General features: G+C 37.0%; 1 protein-coding gene across 2 annotated transcripts in view; it reads left to right on the top strand.

Annotated features, from left to right (window-relative positions):
* SLCO3A1 (solute carrier organic anion transporter family member 3A1) overlaps positions 1–17789 on the top strand; it is a 366118-nt gene that overhangs the window by 40536 nt on the left and 307793 nt on the right. For both annotated transcript variants that reach the window (XM_072617496.1, XM_072617487.1), the window contains exon 2: positions 17146–17611. In XM_072617496.1, the coding sequence (XP_072473597.1) occupies positions 17146–17611 (466 nt within the window). The remainder of the gene's footprint in view (positions 1–17145; positions 17612–17789) is intronic.

Raw genomic sequence — 17789 nt, 5'->3', positions numbered from 1 at the left:
CTCTAATATTGTACTAGGGCTAATATTATACTAGGGGTATGACCTGTAAACAGATAACTAAAAACTAGATCATTGGAGGAATTCAATTATCAGAGATATTAGGGAACAGTCTTTAAAGAATATGTGTGAGGGAAGTCATAAAGGAGAGAAAGATAGAATATGTTTACAAAATGGCAAGTAGATTAGTTTTGCATTGGGGATAAATATGAATGCCAATGTTCTGTCCATACCAGAGAATTCTAATGTCCCTCGTTCACCAGATCAGAGACAATCTCTTGAAATGAAACAGGCATGTGTATAGAGGTTAATGGACGTGTCTGCCTCTATGTCATTTTTCTGTAGCGTATCCCTAGAAAAAAAGCGGTGATGTCACTTTTAATAGTGAAAATTCTACACATGAATAAGCAGCTGTTCTTGTGTATCATATACTCTGGAAGATAAAATCATTTATACAAAGCATGCATTTGTGTGCTTGTATGTTCTTGTGTGTATATGTTTTTGTTTGTTTGTTTTAGGAACTTGGGGAATTGATTATTTCCATCAATTCTAAGTCCTGACGCTGGAGAGCAATCAGGAACATGATAAATATGGAAAGTAGGATGGTAAAAACAATTTTTTTAATCTTACCATAAAGAAAAAAGGGAAGACAATTCCATAACACAAACATAAACCATTTCTGAGTGGAAACTCTTTACACAAATAATACATCAGTGTGCTTTGGGCATACTGAGAATTGCACAAAGTAACAAAAATTGAGCTGTATGTAAAAAAAAAAAAAACCACACACCTGGGCATGCATGTCATGCGAGAGAATGTTCCTGGACTGGACCCAATCGTCCAGTTCCAGAGAGTGTTTCTGTGATGCCAATTGCAATATTTTCTAATGCTGTAGTTCTACTGAATATTCAAATAAAAGAGACCTTGTCTCTTTTGGCTTACTGATGGACTGTAATTCCAGTTTTAATAGGGAGGAGTATGGCATACAAATAAAAGCTAAACTGGGTGGTACTTCTTGTAAGTGCTATAGGAGGGAGAAATGACAGTCCTCCTGGAAAGGGGTAGTTGGGGAAAGCTTCTTAGCAGAGGTCTAACTTGGAATGTGCTATAATCCTAGACAGGGTTTATCTCTACCTAGGGGAAAGGAATCAGGAAAGGAATTAGAGCAAAGGAATCAGCAAAGGAATGGAGGCCAAAATTAACATTGTTTGTAAGGGGAGTAAGAAGACCAGCCTGACTGGATTACTCTTTTGAATTAGCATTACTTTAGCATAACCTTTGCTTCAGAAGGAGTGAAGGAAACATGTCTTCTTTGAAATAAGTCCACAGAAATGGGGACTGATATGTTGAAAGAGGTATTGAGGAAAAAAATAGGTGCTTTTCAAATTACTACGAGAGGATTGTTTAAAGGAATTGGGGGTGTTTATTTAGCCTGGAGAAAAGAAGACTTAGAGCAGAAGTCCTTAACCCTAGGTCCATGAAGGCTCTCTCCGTCTCTGTTGCTCTCTGTGTGTGTGTGACATATATATGTGTGTGTGTAAACATATACATATGCATATGTACGTATACATATATGTATATATATTTGGATATCTGTATTTCAGCAAAATTGATTTCCTTTGTATCTGTGTATTTTATGTATTTAGAAAACATTATTCTGAAAAGGAGTACAGAGACTTCAAAATGGGTCCATGACACAATAAAGGTTAAGAACCCTTGGTCTAGAGGGAACAAGACAGTTATTTTCATGTATTTAAAAAGCTGTCAAATGGAAGAGGAATTGGATTTGTTTTCTTTGGTCTCTGAGGATAGAACTAAGTACAACAGATGGAAGTTACAGAGAGGCAGATTTTATTCATTTTATTATATGAGATAAACTTTCTAACACTTTAGAGATGCCCAAAAAGGGAATGAGCTCCTTCAGGGGACACAGGTTCCCCAAAATTGGACATTTTCAAGACCACTTATAGATGTTGTAAAGGACATTCCCATACAGATGGAGATTGGATTGTGTGGGCTACAGGTCTTCTCCATCTCTACTATTCTGCGAAATCCTGCCCAGTGAGCTGTCAGGCATGTCAGACCTACCAAGGGAAGGTCATTTTCTCTTTTCACATGAGTAGGAATAAGAAATTTCTCATTGTACATTAACTAATTTTCTTCTTGATTTGATTTTCCTCCATAGTTCTCACTGAAGTGTCCCTATACTGTGAAAGTCAGGAGACTCAGATTCTAGCCCTAATCTTTTTGCCATTAATTATCTGCCTAGATGACTTAAGTCCAGTTTTCTTCAATTCGCTGAAATTTGGCTTCACCCTTTGTAAAGTGAAGGGATGAGATTTGACGGACTCAAATTCATTCTAGCCCTAACATTCTGGGACTTTATTATTATTAGAGTACAGTAGATCAGTTTCCTAGATATGGCATGAAATTGATTGTGTCTAGGAATAGAATTATAGGAGATACACCAAGAATTAGACCAGTGAGCTGGTAAGAAAAGACAAAAACCAAAACCCAGTGATTCAGAGAAAGACAAATTTACAACACCCATTATCCACATACTTCTGTTCCCTACTTCCAGATCTTCACCATTTTGTACTTAAGGTGGATGTTTTACATCATATATGAGATGGAGATAATTCTAATTGATCTTCATTAACTTTACACATAGAAGCATGGACTTTGATTAATATAATATATTCTTATCTGATAATTATAACAACTAACATTCATATAGTGCTTACTATATACCAAGCACTGTGCTAAGAGGTTTAAAATTTTATCTCATTTGATCCTCACAGCAGCCCTGGGATCTTCCTGATTTCAGATCTAGAGCTGTCCACCACACCATCTAGCTGCCCATTATCTGTGAACTCCATTACATAGATTGGAAAGTAGTCCAGAGGCCTGAGTTTTATTCTGATATATGGGATTTGATATATATAGGATTTCAATATCAATCCTATGGCCATTTTCCTTTGAGATAAGATATTGGGTGATCATTTAACTTCCCTATTTCCTGAAGTTCCTCCACTGTAAGGGTCTAATGTCATCTCAAATTGCAAGTCATAATGTGACTTATATGAAAGGTGCTGAACATCAAGAGCATACAGAAAGGAAGAGGCAGATTTTATTTTTATTGTAGAGTCACCATCCTAGGGCAGGGGCTGGGGGAGGGAAGTATCCAACCTCAATAGAGGGACACTGGTTAAAAAAAAATAGAAAATTTTGTATGTTAAATAAAAAATGCTCCAGTTAATTTTTTAAAAATATTTCTTTGTTGCCCTTTGTATTTATGCCATAGTTATTTCCCCTGGACATCCTTTCCTTGGACTATTTCTTGTAACAAACAAAAAGAATGAAGGAAAATCCATTGGCACAGTGACCATGATATAGACTGCATTCAACATCTTTAGTCCCTGTCTCCCCACTGCAAGGAGGAAAAGAAGTTTCCTCATAAATTCTCTAGGACAAAGATGGGTCTAAGATCAAAATAGCTTTTTAGGTAGCTATTATTTGGTTGATTCGTATTGAACTTGTAGTCTTTTTTCATATAAAATTGTTTTTTAGTTCTGCCTTCCCCTCTTTTCCTTGACTTATTAAACTCACTTGTAGTCCTTTTTATTTATCTTGGTTAAATTTAATATGGAAAACTCAAGCTTGTAGCTCAAGTATGTCAGTATTTTTTGGATCTATATTCTGTTATCAAACATATTAGGTAGTGTTCCTGGATTTATTTGTTTTTTTGAAATCTATAGATTTGATTTTTAAAATTCCATCCATGCCTTTATTCCAATTATTTATTTATTTTTTTGAGTTATTCACTCATTTTTCAGTTATTCATATTTATTCATTCATTCTTTTATTCATTTGATTTGTTTGCTTGTTTTACAAGTTATTTATGAAAATACCGAGCCTTCAAGTATTCTACAGGAGACTCACTGCACACTGACATCAGTTGGTTAACCATCACTTTTTTGTTCTAGTCAGTCCATCAGTTATTTTTTAAAAGGCTACAGTGTGAACAAGGATTAAAGTTGTTCTACTTGGTCCCAGAGAGCAGAGGTAAGAACAGGAGATGAAAGGAACAGAGGCAGAGTTAGACATGAGGTAGAGAAAGATATCCCAGTACTGAAAGTTGTCTAAAAGGGAAGTGGATACCCAAATGTACTCAAAAATGGTACCCAAATGTACTAGGATCCCAGATGCATTTGTCCATCTCATCCAGAGGGATAATGTCACATCAGTGGCTTTTAAATGTCTTAATGAAAACAAGATGTTCTCCTTATCTATTAGTCTGATAACTCTGTCAACACATGACATAGTATCAATCCATCAGGATTTGATTTTAGTGATCACCTCTCATTCATGGACTGGTCCTTGAGAAATACAATTATTTCTTTCACATGAAGGGAGTTAGGGGGATGGTGTCTGCATGATCTGGAAAATCCACATAAAAACGTAGGGGTAGGTCCTTCACCTTTATTTTCTCTTAAAAACTCATAAAAGGACTTAGCCTTTTCATCTATGATTCCAGAGCCTACCAGAATGCCTTTTCATAACAATCTTGCATTTCTGAGTTTCTAAACATTTTCTGTATCATTTGCTGGCCGTCATATGTCATCTGCAGTTTCTGCAAGACCCCCCCCCCCCCAAATTCTCATTTAGTTTCTTATGATGACCCACAATATATGGAAATCATCATGGGGAAATTCATGATGTGGAAGCAATAACTATATTCTATAAGAGTCCATTTGGTCAAACCAACATGAATAAGAATACCTTTGGTGATATATTTGATAATGTCCTATCCAGCCTTTGTTTGAAGACTTCCTGTGAGGGGGAATCTACTCCCTCCTGACTCACTCTTTTTTGTTAAGTTGTTTTTCAGTCATGGAGTTTCCTTGACAAAGATACTGAAGTGGTTTGCCATTTCCTTCTCCAGCTCACTTTGCAGATGAGGAAATTGAGGTAAACAGGGTTAAATGACTTGCCTACAGTCCCACAGTTAATAAGCATCTGGAGCTAGATTTGAACTTAGATCTTCCTGACTCCAGGCCTGGCACTCTATCTAGTGTGCCACCTAGCTGTTCTCTATTTAGTTCTAATCTAAATCTACTTCTGCTGCTTCTACCTCTTGTTCCTAATTCTGCTCTCTGAGGTCAAATGGAGCCAGTCTAATGCCTCTTTCACATGGTAGCCTTTTAAAAATGATTAATTTTTACAAGAATATATTATGGCTCCATCCCATCGGCCCCTTCACTGAACAATTTTTAAAAAGAAAATGAAAATCCTTGTGACAAATATACATAGTACAGCAAAACAAACACATATATTGGCCATATCCAAAAAAAAAAAAATGCACACTTCATTCTGGTTTTTAAGTTCATCACCCTCTGGCAGGAGGTAATAGTGAGTTTCATTTGTAATCCTCTGGACATAATTATGGTTTATTAATAATAACCTTAAAAAACGGAGCCATGTTTTCTTCCTAAAGCTAAACACCCCCAGTTCCTTCTCATGTGACACGGCTTTGAGGACCTTTATCATTCTGGTTGCTTTCATCTGAACACTACCACTACAATATTCTTCTTAAAATGTGATGAACAGAATTGAACATGACACTCCAGATATGATCTGATCAGAGAACAGTATATTACAGCAGTATTGCCTCCTTATTCCTAGAAAAAATTCCTTTATTAAGGTGGTCCAAGGTATCTATCACCTGAGACTAGATTAATGAAATCAAGACTGCTAATACCAACTTGATTAGGGTATGATGATTATTTTTTTACTACCTTTCTAAGAAGATCTACTAACTTTTAAGGGGCTTATAATCACTATTGGTAAAAGAATACAGAAATCACAAAATCATGAGGTTCTGTTAATGTTGTTTGTTCTTCGTTCTCAAAGAGAACCAATATGTGGGCCGATGTTTTGACTTCTGGGAATTGGATTTAAGTGAGACAGAGTTGCACAAAGTAGTCAGCCCCACTCTCTCCTCCACTGAAGACCAGTGGTAAGACAAAAGCCAGCTACAGCAACATCGCCAACACAGAAATCACAGCATCGTGAAGTTCTATATTTTCAACTACTGTGTAATTTGTATACTATTGATCTGACATATTTGCAATTACTGTATAGTCTGTATGATTGTGTACTTTATATTTGCAACTACTGTATGTGTATCGTAGACACAATGGATTTTACCTTTTAGTATTTGTTCTCCAAAGACCAAATGAAATTAAGCAGAGGAATAGATTTTGACCCCAAAGTTTGGAACTTTGTTAGCTTTATATGCAACTTATATTTCTTGAAGTGCTTAATTCAGTAGGATACAATGATAAAACTATCCAGACTTGGGTCAAATAATTTCTCTTGAAACATTATACCAATATTTAGTGGAATCCTAAAATATTCTGTTGACTTGTAAGGCAGATGAAAGTCGTGTTTTCTTTACTGCTTCCCCCCCCCCCCCCAGGATCATTATAAAAGACTGCTGCTGTGTTTTTATCATATTATCTCATTATGTGAATAGTGTCCTTTTATCATATTATTTTATAAGGTGAAAATTGCATCCTTGAATTCACAGACTTTTTGTATGCTATTGATTTGATCTTCTGAATTGCCTCTTCCAGAGTTGCTATTTGAGCTTTTTAAAGAAAAAAATCATACCAAATTCTAAAATATGGAGCAAAGTAATATGCATTACATTTTAGCACTGATAAAGTTGCTGATTTTTGTCATGCAAAACAATTTATTCGTTTGTCTGTACTGTTTGCCACTCTTTACCCTTTGCAAATTTCCTTGTCATATTTCTTCACCATAGGAGACTTAGAGCTACAATTGTCCCAATAAACACTACTAAGTGTGTTTTAAAAACTGCATTTTACAGTGTTCTAAAATTTACCATTTGGAAACTGATTACCAGAACAGCAAAACACTTTAGAAATTAGGTATACAAACAGAAAGGTGTGTTGTTGCTCTGATATGGGGGGAAGAGGAGTCATTCCCCAAATAAGATCACTGCATGTAATTTCAGATAACAGCAAACAGGTTACACAGGCCACACTTAAATATGACCTATTGGTTAGTTTTTGGACCCCATCTCCTGCTCTGCTCTCAGCATCTGCTCATTGGCAAGGATAACACTGCAGGTGTGGCATCATGATGTTATGGAAAGAACACTTTTTCTCAGGGGATTTGGGTTCTAAAGTCTTCACTATGTGATCAATCAGCTGTGTGACTTAGGACAAATACCTCCCTAGGCCTCAATACTTAGTTTTCTCAGCTGTAAATAAAAGGACCTGACTAGAATAACTAGGTACTAGATAGATGAGATCATATTCTATCATTCTAAAAACAGAATAGGACAGGAAAACCTTGCCAAGAATTTCCCAAGGAGAGGGTTAGGGGATCTTGGTTTTTTTGTTTGTTTGTTTTTGGGGAATGGCAGTCTTTGTTTTCTCACACTTTAAAGAAAGCTAGCAAGAAACCCTGTCACCTAAGATTTCTCTAGACAATAATGATCCATGCAATCTGATACTAACATATAAATGCATAAAATATGGGAAGCATACAAGACGAACTATAGATCTTTAAGCATGTGGTAAATTAGATCTCATACGTGACACTAAGATTTGGTGAGATGACTGGAATATGAATCTAGAAGGGTATACTATGTTCAAAAATTAATAAGGGTATTCTTTCATTAGACAAAGAATTACATAAGGTAAATGGAGGAAGGGTGAGTTCGGTAGCATGACAGCATTCACTGGAAGATTAACAGAGGTAAAAACAGAAGTACTTTCTTGTTGGAGTATAATTCATACCATCTGAAGAAAAAGAAGAGGAAATATATGAGGAATGTGACAACCTGTATGCCTGGTCTGAAGCCATAATATAATAGTGACTGGGGACTTCATTTATCCTGACATCTCTGGGAGCCTGCTTGCTGACAAAAGAGATCTTATATTAATTTTTTAAATTGGTCTCAATAAAAATTTGATTCTTCAAAAGGTGGGAGAACCAATGAAAGGAACTTTCATTCTAAATCTGTTCTCACCCGTATGGAGGGACTTGATTTCGGGGATTGGAAATGATGGGAATCTTGGGGGAAGTGAACACTGCATCTTAGAAATTGTAATAGAGAAGAGAAAATCCAACTATAGCCTAACATACAGCCTAGATTTAGGGAGAATATATGCCCAAGGGTTCAGAGAAAGAAAAAAAAATTATCATACAGCCCAAAATTCTTTAAGAAGTCTGTTCCAAAAGAATTCTCAAAAATTAAATTCTAAAGACTAGAAAATCAATTCTAATGAGAAGAAAAAGAGGGAGAAATCTTAAGAGACTCATGTGAATGCATAAGAATAAAGTCATCCACCATATAGGAGTATACACAGAATTAAACTGATAAGTGTTTAATAGCTGGCTGTATGGGGTGGAGGGGAGGACACGCTGCACAACACATTTTTCAGTTTTAGCTTTGCTAACATTTTCTCCATTGCTTCTTAAATCGGAATCAACAAAATAATAAATCCAGCTTTGATTTATAGCCTTTTCCGATTTCTGGGCTATAAATGCTCACACTGAAAATTTAACTATAAGCTCAAAACAACTCAAATTGGCTCTCGTGCCCCTGGGAAACAAAAGCAGGTAACCAAAGAAGAATCTCAATATGTGGCATGCTGCCAGGAGTACTAACAATGAAAATGAACTGAGGCTTCTAAAGAATCCAAGGATAATGGAAAACTATTGCTATATCGGGGAAAATAGAAGACTCAAGGAAGAACTCAAGTAGATGTTCATAGAGGACAAGATGATAATGACAGATGACAGAAAGAAGATAAAGCTTCTCAAATTTTATTTTGTTCATGTTTTCTCTGCCAAGGAAAATGATCTTTGGACTAGAAAGGGCAGAACAAAAATGCCTAATTTGGAGATAATAACACAAAGAAGTAGGGAGATAGTGACAGGTAACCTAGTTGTTGAGTTTGAGCCACCTGCTGTACATTAACCTAGAACATTCTAGAATAATGGAAGCACAGATGTAATTGTTGAGACATTGTCAGTAATCTTTGAAGAAATTTTAGAGAATGAGAGATACTGCAGAGTTTAAGAAGAGAAAATTCTCAAATTTCAAACAAGAAAAAAGAATTGAGTCTGAAAACTATAAGCCAATGACTAACTTCGATTCCCAGTAAAATTTTAGGATGGATTATCAGAGGAATTATTGAACGTTAGTTGGACAAAGGGATTAGTGAACATCTAGAAGAAAAGGTGATCATACAGAGGCAACATAATTTCAGCAATACGTTATATAAGACTATCTTAGCCTCATTTCAGTTTTTGGTTTTTGATATGGCTACTAGACTGGAAGATCAGGGAATAGTGTACAGACAGGTTTTGTTTGCTCGGTCCTGAATTTCACAAAATCTCATTCTAGTCTTGTGGAAAAGAAAGAGGGATAGAAGGCATCAGTATATTTAAGTAGATTCAGAATGGGTTCAATGGCCAGACCCAGGTGATGGTCATTAATTGTTTAATGTTGATTTTTGAAAGAGGTCTCCAGTAGAGTGTCCCAGGTCTTGGTTCTATAAGGTTTCATGATTTTATTGTTGACTTGGATAGAAGCATGGCTGGTATGCTTTTTAAATTAGTAGGTGACATGAAGCTGGGAGGGATACTTAACATGTTGGGGAGCACAATAAGGATCCAAAAAAGATCTTGACCAAATACACAAAGATAGCATTTAATAGGGATAAACACTGAGAATCCCACTTGAGTTCCAGAAATCAGCTTCACAAGTACAAGATGGTAGGTTAAGAGAGAAAGAAGGCTAGGCAGCAGTTCTTATGAAAAAGATCTAATTCCAGAGGACAAAAGATGAAATGTGCTATCTACTTCCTGACAGAGAGGTGATGGATATAGGGTGCAGTGAGAGACATGTACATGTACCTGTACCTATATATGTACCTATACCTATACCTACACATGTACATATACCCATTCCTAGACGGGGAGAGAGAGAGAGAGAGAGGGAGAGAGAGAGAGAGAGAGAGAGAGAGAGAGAGAGAGAGAGAGAGAGAGAGAGAGCAGAAGCCCAGGCACCCACCTTGACTATGCATAGTTGTTATAAGGAATTTGTAATTCTTTTCTTTTCAGGGTAGGTTGGATTGGGGTGAGGTACAGGTTTGGAATGTTGAATGCCTTTCAGATGAGGCCACTATATTGCTAGTTTTGCTTAATTATTTTCCTTTGTTACAAGATAGCTCTCACATGGTGGGGTAATCCAGAAATGTTTGTCATGAAAAACAAAACATCTCAAAGAAGTTTTTAAAAAAAGATCTGAGGCATGAAGCAAAAAGAATGCTAATGAGAGCACTGGAGTTCAAGTCTCTGTTCTGCTCTATGCTACTTGTGTGACCTTGGGCACTTGGCTGCTCTCCCTTGCTGGGAAGGATGTTGGTATAGAGGGTCTGAAAGGTCCTTTTAGATTTTGTTTGAGTGTACTGCAAGCTTGACATCAGTCAACAGCGAGAGAAAGAGACAGAGTCAGAGACAGAGAGACAGATGAGGGAGAGGAAGGAAGGAAGGAAGGAAGGAAGGAAGGAAGGAAGGAAGGAAGGAAGGAAGGAAGGAAGGAAGGAAGGAAGGAAGGAAGGAAGGAAGGGAAAGGAAAGGAACAAAGGGAAAGAAAGAAAGGAATGGAAGAAGGAAAGGAAAGAAGGGAAAGAAGGAAAGAAGGGAAAGAAAAAAGGAAAAGAAGGAAAGGAAGAAGAAAGGAAAGAAGAAAAAAAGGAGAGAAAAAAGGAAGGAAACTAATGTTATTCTAAGCTTTATTAAAGATGTCTAGAAGAAGATAGATGAGCACTTCACAGTATTCTCCCCTGTTCAGACAACAGTAGGAATACTTTGAGCAGATCTGGGTGCCATGTTATTGAAAGAACAGAAGAAGCCTGGAGCACCTCCAGGTGAAGGTGTCCAAGATGGCGAAAAGGTGAGGAGAATATATCAAATAAGTATCAATTAAATGAACTAGACATGTTTAGCCTGAGACCTGATAGGAGACCTGAGAGTTGTTTTCAAATGTTTGAGAGCTATTATAAGGAAGAAAGATTAGATTTGTTCTACTTTTGCAGAAATAGAAGCGATGGTTTGAAGTTGAAGAGATGCCAGTCTAAATTTGTGCAAGGAAAAACTTTCTAAGAATGAAATCTGTTCAAAAGTGGGGTGCGCTGATTTGAGAGGTAATGTGCTTCGCTGTCACTGAAGGTATTCAAGCAAAGGCTGGATAACCACTTCTAGGGTATATTGTGCAGGGGATTCATATTCAGAGAACAGTGGAACCGGATCAAGGATTCTTTACCTTTTCTGTGTTTTCTCTTTTGGTGAACTGATAAAGCCTACTGACTTGTTCTCATAGTGTTTTTAAATTCATAAAATAGAATAGTATTCTCAAAGAGTGTGTGAAACAAAATAGGATTCTCAAAGAAACCAATTATATTGAAATTTGGTTATCAAAATATAGTTTTTTTTTTAAAAAAACAGATTCATGAACCCAAGGTTAAGAATTCCTGGATTAGATAGATGGTCCTTTCAGCACTGAGACTCCGTGATCCTTTGATAGAACAGAACTTTCTTCTTGCCTCACTGTCCTCACTAACGCATTATATGATGAGGTCAGTGAGTTTGCTACTGTCTGATCTGGGTCCCTGTGCATTGGATGTACCATAAATGGCGTGGTGTTTTCTCAAGTCAAAGCACTTTGAAGTGAAGAACCCCAGTTTAATCCTGCATCCAGAACTGCTTCTTCTAAGCCTCCTTGAGCTTGAGATTGCACACTTGAAAACTGGGCTAGTCACAAGTATTCATAGAAGAAATATCATTAGGTTAAGAATTAGAAGGCCTGCTCTGGGCTCTGTCACAAACTCATTTTTCTCACCTTGGACCTTCACCAGTCTAGGTCCCATTTTCCTCATCTGTGCACAATGAAGGGATTGGACTCGAAGCCCTGTCTAGTTCTAACATGTTTTTCTTCTATGGTAGTCACCTGATGAGTTTCCTTTAAATGCTATTGGTAATGTAGGGCTTTGTCTAGACTGTTTTCCCAAGGAGGTCTACCCCTCATCATAAGATTGCCTTCTCAAGTTCTTCAGCTCTTCTCTGGAAACCACTAAGGGATCACCATGAATCCTGTGTGTCAGGCAGAGTCACTTTTTTGGTAATCAAGAGATTTCCGAGGCAAGTGTGACCAGTGTGGGCCTGGACAAAACATTAATGAATCATCCTGGAGGATGAGTGGGAAATACTTTAAAAATGAAAGTAATCAGAAGTTCTGAAGCCAGGAATGTGTGGATATCTTTATTGAAATTGAGCCGTTTTTCTCCCTTCCCTTCTTTCTTTCCTTCTCTCATTCCTTCCATCCTTTTTCCTTTCCACTCTATTTCTCTCTCTTTACTACTTCTCTTTTCTCTGCCTTTGTCTTTGTCACTCTTTGTTTGGCCTTTTTTTTCTTTTTTGCCATCTTAATTTATTTTTAACATTCATTTTTAAAAATTGAATTCCAAGTTCTCTCCCTCCTTCCTGCCCCTTTCTCACCCACTGAGGAAGTACGCAATAAGGTATCAATTATACATGTGAAATCATGCAAAAAATATTAAACATTTCTGAAGACAAATCTTCTCTGATAGCCTCATAGCCACTTCTAGTGGCCATCGTTGTCTTTTTTTCTGATACTTTTCATTTTCTCCATTGATCAATGTTTTTTTTAGTTTCTAGGTTAACCTGATAACTTAAGACAGTCACATTCTACATGCCTCTTGACTGTGGTTGGTGCTTTCCTTATCAAATAAAACCCAGAAGTGAATTTTATTGCATCATGTAAACTTAATTGATCCATTTTCTTAAAGCTGTCTTTTTAGTTTAGTATTTCAGCCCTTAATTAATCCATAAAGCATTTCCTCAGAGTGTTTGCTCAGCTTAATCATTTGTAGAGCAACTTTGTGGAAAAGTATGTAGTTGGGCAAAGGACAGATGTTTCAATTACCCTTCTTTCATTACAATGAGTTGATGTGGAATAGAGGCATTGGATTTCTGTGCTAAATGCATATTCTCTCTGTTTCTGTCTCTCTGTGTATCTCTCTCTGTCTCTCTGTCTCTCTCTCTGTCTCTCTCTCTCTCCACCTCCTTCTCTTTCCCTCCTCCATTTCTCTCTCTCCCCATTCCCCTATGCACCTGTTTCCATTGACTATTTTCCCCATTTTATCTACAGGTTTTATGACTGCCAGAGCTATCACCTTTATCTAGTGTCACATAAATGTGCATACCTGCAAGTTATTTTATATTACAGCACACCTGCCAAAACAAAGAGGGTATTCTATTTCCAATGGATTCTCCAGAATTTGTCATTAAATATTATAATAGAAGCAATAAAATGACTTGGGTTACAACCTAGGATTTCATTTGTCAATAACCATCAGAAAAATTTTCCTTTTAAGACACTTGATCTATTTTAATCAGGATAGTATGCCAACCTTAGCTACCTCTAGCCCCTCCACTGCCAACTTTGGAAAAGTTTGCAATTAAAAAAAAATTTCCCTCAATGAAAAGTCAGTTGGTTCAGTTCAAAAGGGAGCACAAATAGAAACAAATATGGCAAACCATAAATTAAATATATCTGTCTCTGAGGGAAGCTTTCTTTTTATTGAATAGTCTTCACTAGATATCTATCCAAATTGACTTTCTATTGTCAGTCTACCTCTTACATATATATATATATATATATATATATATATATATATATATATATATATATATATATATATATATATATATACACATATATGTAGGGGTGGCTAGATGGTGCAGTGGATAGAGCACCAGTGCAGGAGTCAGGAACACCTGAGTTCAAATCTCACTTCAGACACTTGACACTCACTAGCTGTGTGACCTTGGACAAGTCACTTAACCCCAATTGCCTCATCCTAGGTCATCTCCAGTCATCCTGATGAGTTTCTGGTCACTGGATTCAGATGGCTCTGGAGAAGTGAGGCTGGTGACCTGCACAGCCCTCCCTCACTCAAAACAAAGTCAAGTGCAAGTCATGTCATTATTTCTTTGATGGCATGGTCTTCTTTGGCAACGAAGGACAAACACACACACACATATGTATATGTGTGTATATTGTGTGTAATTAATGGGATTGACTATATCTGTTAAAGTCATTGAATTTGAAATGTGGCCAAGAAACACTAATTAGTTACTCTTCAATAATAACAACATGCAAATTTCTTTGTGTATAGATTATATATGTTTAAAATATTCATTGAAGAAAGAAATTAAATATATATGATGTATATGTATGTGTGTACACACACATATGTATGTATGACTAGGAACTAGACATGATTTCACTGGTATAGGCAACTCCCAGGGGAAGTTTCTTCTACCAATGCAGGTCGCCATAATCTCTCCAATTTAGTCTTAGAGGAATACTTAGAAGAGAGTTGCAAAACACACCGTGAGGCATTATGGCTTTCAACACAGATGTGTCCAGAACCTGATTAAAATGTAATTGGCAAATATTTCACAAAGTAAATAAAATACAATAGAACATAGATTATATTCATATATGACTTTCTTAGTCAATATGTGGCCAGCAGGGATTCTGAAGCAAGGTCTGGTAGCCCCTGTTTCCTTCTGAGTTTGACACCACTGACTTGGAGCACTTAGAGGTTAAGTAGCTTGCCCAGCATCACACACCCTATATGTGTCAGATGTGGGACAAACCTAGGTCTTCCTGACTTCAAGGCCAACTCTTAGTTCTCTAGTCACTATGTCATGTTGCATCATACATGCATACACATACATACATATGCACATATAATTAATATGCATATAAAATTATGTGTAATTATTCCAGTGGGTTCAGATCACATTGATATATTTTCCTTAAACCTTCTTATCAGTTAGGTACATAAATAATGGAATCATTGATCTCATTTCATCATTGGGGAAATTCAAGAAAATTGTGCATTTGTGTAGGAAAAAAAGAGAGGACATCAGAAATGGCATGGTATAGAAGAAAAAGCTTTAGAATTAATATTAGGAGTGACTTGGGCCTGAATTCTAGCTCTGATTACACTAGTTGTATATAAATAGCAAGTTATTTTACCTCTTTGAACATCCGTTTCCTCCTCTGTAAAATGTAAGTAATAACATCTGTGGTGCTTAGCTCACAAAGTCAGCAAGAACAAAAGACATAAATCTTTTGTGAACCTTAAAGTGCTATGTAAATTCAGTTATTAATATTTGAAGCAATAGCAGTGTCCCAGTAGTATCATACCAACCCAGTGACTAATTAGGGATTCATTATCTTATAACGATAGAATGCTATTTCTGTAAGGATCTTGGAGTTCTGTTCAGTGGCATTTGGCATAACCTATGCTTCAGGCTCTTTTCCAGAAGGAGGGAGTCACAGTGGCTTGCCTCCTTTGGGAACTCAGCCCAATGGTGTAACAAAATGGGAATTTCCTCAGTCTGCATTATGGAAATTCTGGTCAAGAAAAGGAGAAGAAGGGAGGAGGAGAAAGGAGAGAAGTGAAGGAATAATGATGATGCTAAAGATGTGAGGATGACTGCACTGGTTCTGGAATTGAATTCATGTCAAACTGAAATTTCATGACTCTCTTGACTTGTACAAAGACATAGACATGCTTTCAAAATTGGCAGATGTCACTAGTTTTAAAGGGACACTGGATATATTAGATGATTGAATTGTTATTCAAAAATATTTCATTCAGCTGGAATGATGCACCAAATCTAATAAGATAAAATACAGTTGAATAAATATAAAGGCTTACATTTGGATTAAAAATAAATGATATAGCTATATGATAGGGAAGATATGGATAAATTGTGAAAGATGTCACATGAAAGATTGGGAGATTTTAGTGGATAACAAGGTCAACATGATTCAACAGTGTGACACAGTAGCCCAAAAATATAAGCATGAGCTTTATGACCCCAGAACAAAGAAAGTGATAGTTGCACTGTATTTTATTCTGGTCAGATTATACTTGGAATGTCGTGATCAGGAAGGATATTGAAAAGCTGGAGCAAATCCAGGGTAAGATGACCATAGTGGTCCAACGACTCCACACATGCTGTAGGAGTTCATTTGAAGGTATTAAATGTCTGTTCTAGAGAAGAAAAGACTTGGGAGTAGAGGTCATGGTACAGGTCTTCAAATGTTTGAAGGTTTGCTTATTTGCATGAATTGTTTTGTATGGTGACAAAGTACAGAATGAGGTCCAAGATCTCAACACAATATAAGGAAAAACTTCCTTAGGACTGTCCCAAAGTAGAATGGCTCACTCCAGTAGGATTGTGGTGACTAACACTGGAAGTCTTCATGTAGAGGATAAATGTCAACAAAGTGGTATAGTGGAGATAGAATGCTACACCTGGAGTTAGGAAGACCTGAATTGCCACAAATACTAGCTACATGACCTTGGTTAAATGACTTCATTTAACTTCTTTCAACCTCAGTTTCCTGAGCTGTAAAATGGGGATAATAAAACCATCTACTTCAGGGAGTATTTGTGAGGATCAAATGTGGTAGAACATGTAAAGTCTTGCAAACCTTAAATCACTATTTACTGTAAATGTTCTGTCTCATCCTTGTCATCATTTTCAGAAACTTTGTGGGATAGGATTCTCTTAAAAATTAATTGGACTGGAAGACCTCTGATGGATCTTCCAACTCTGAGATTCTATTAATAGAGTGGAGTTAGGAATGTCTCTAAATTTAGAGATATGTAAACTGCTTAGTGATCGCTGAAGAGAATAGGGGAGACAAAGCTTGAGGTATAGACACTGTCAGGTATAAAACAGATCTCAAGAAAAGTAAAATTCTAAGATGTCAAGAAAGTGAATTCCTCTGCAAACTTTTTAGCCTCTTAATACTGAATAAGAATTTTTCCTAATTGTTCTTGTTCTAAACCAAATTGTGCCTTATTGAAATCTTGGAATGATAGAAAAAAGCCAGCTGAGCCAAGGCAATGGGGGTAGGGGGAAACTAAACTATGAAGCAATAATGATCCTTCCTTTAGGTCAACACTTCTTTTTTTCATTTTTCTACAGGTCAGTGTCTTAACTACCCTAGAGCGGAGATTTAACCTGCAGAGTGCTGACGTTGGTGTAATCGCCAGTAGCTTTGAGATTGGTAACTTGGCCCTCATCCTCTTTGTGAGCTACTTTGGAGCCAGGGGACACCGGCCGCGTTTAATAGGCTGTGGTGGAATAGTCATGGCCCTAGGAGCTCTGCTTTCTGCACTGCCTGAGTTCCTGACCCATCAATACAAGTATGAAGCTGGAGAGATCCGGTGGGGAGCCAAAGGACGGGATGTGTGTGCTGCCAACGGGTCCACCAGCAACAAGAGACCAGATCTGGAGCTAATATGCAGGAATAGGACTTCCACCAACATGATGTACTTGCTTCTCATTGGCGCACAGGTCCTACTGGGGATTGGTGCTACCCCTGTGCAACCTTTGGGAGTCTCCTACATCGATGACCATGTGAGAAGGAAAGATTCTTCCCTGTATATAGGTAAGAATGATTAAATATTTTGTTGGATAGTACCACAAAATATCTTTTCCTTTTCCTTCTTTCATTCCGTGCAAGGGATTAGTAATCAAAAAAGGAAAACAAACATGTAAGTCCAGATTTGTTTTTTAGTGTGATAATACCTGGTGACTTCTTCTGTATGAAATTTAGTCTCCCTTAG

Source organism: Notamacropus eugenii, chromosome 1 (genome assembly GCF_028372415.1).
Source record: "Notamacropus eugenii isolate mMacEug1 chromosome 1, mMacEug1.pri_v2, whole genome shotgun sequence".
Classification (NCBI taxonomy): Eukaryota; Metazoa; Chordata; class Mammalia; order Diprotodontia; family Macropodidae; genus Notamacropus; species Notamacropus eugenii.
Note: the sequence above shows the minus strand (reverse complement) of the source record. Positions and strands in the feature narration are given on the sequence as shown.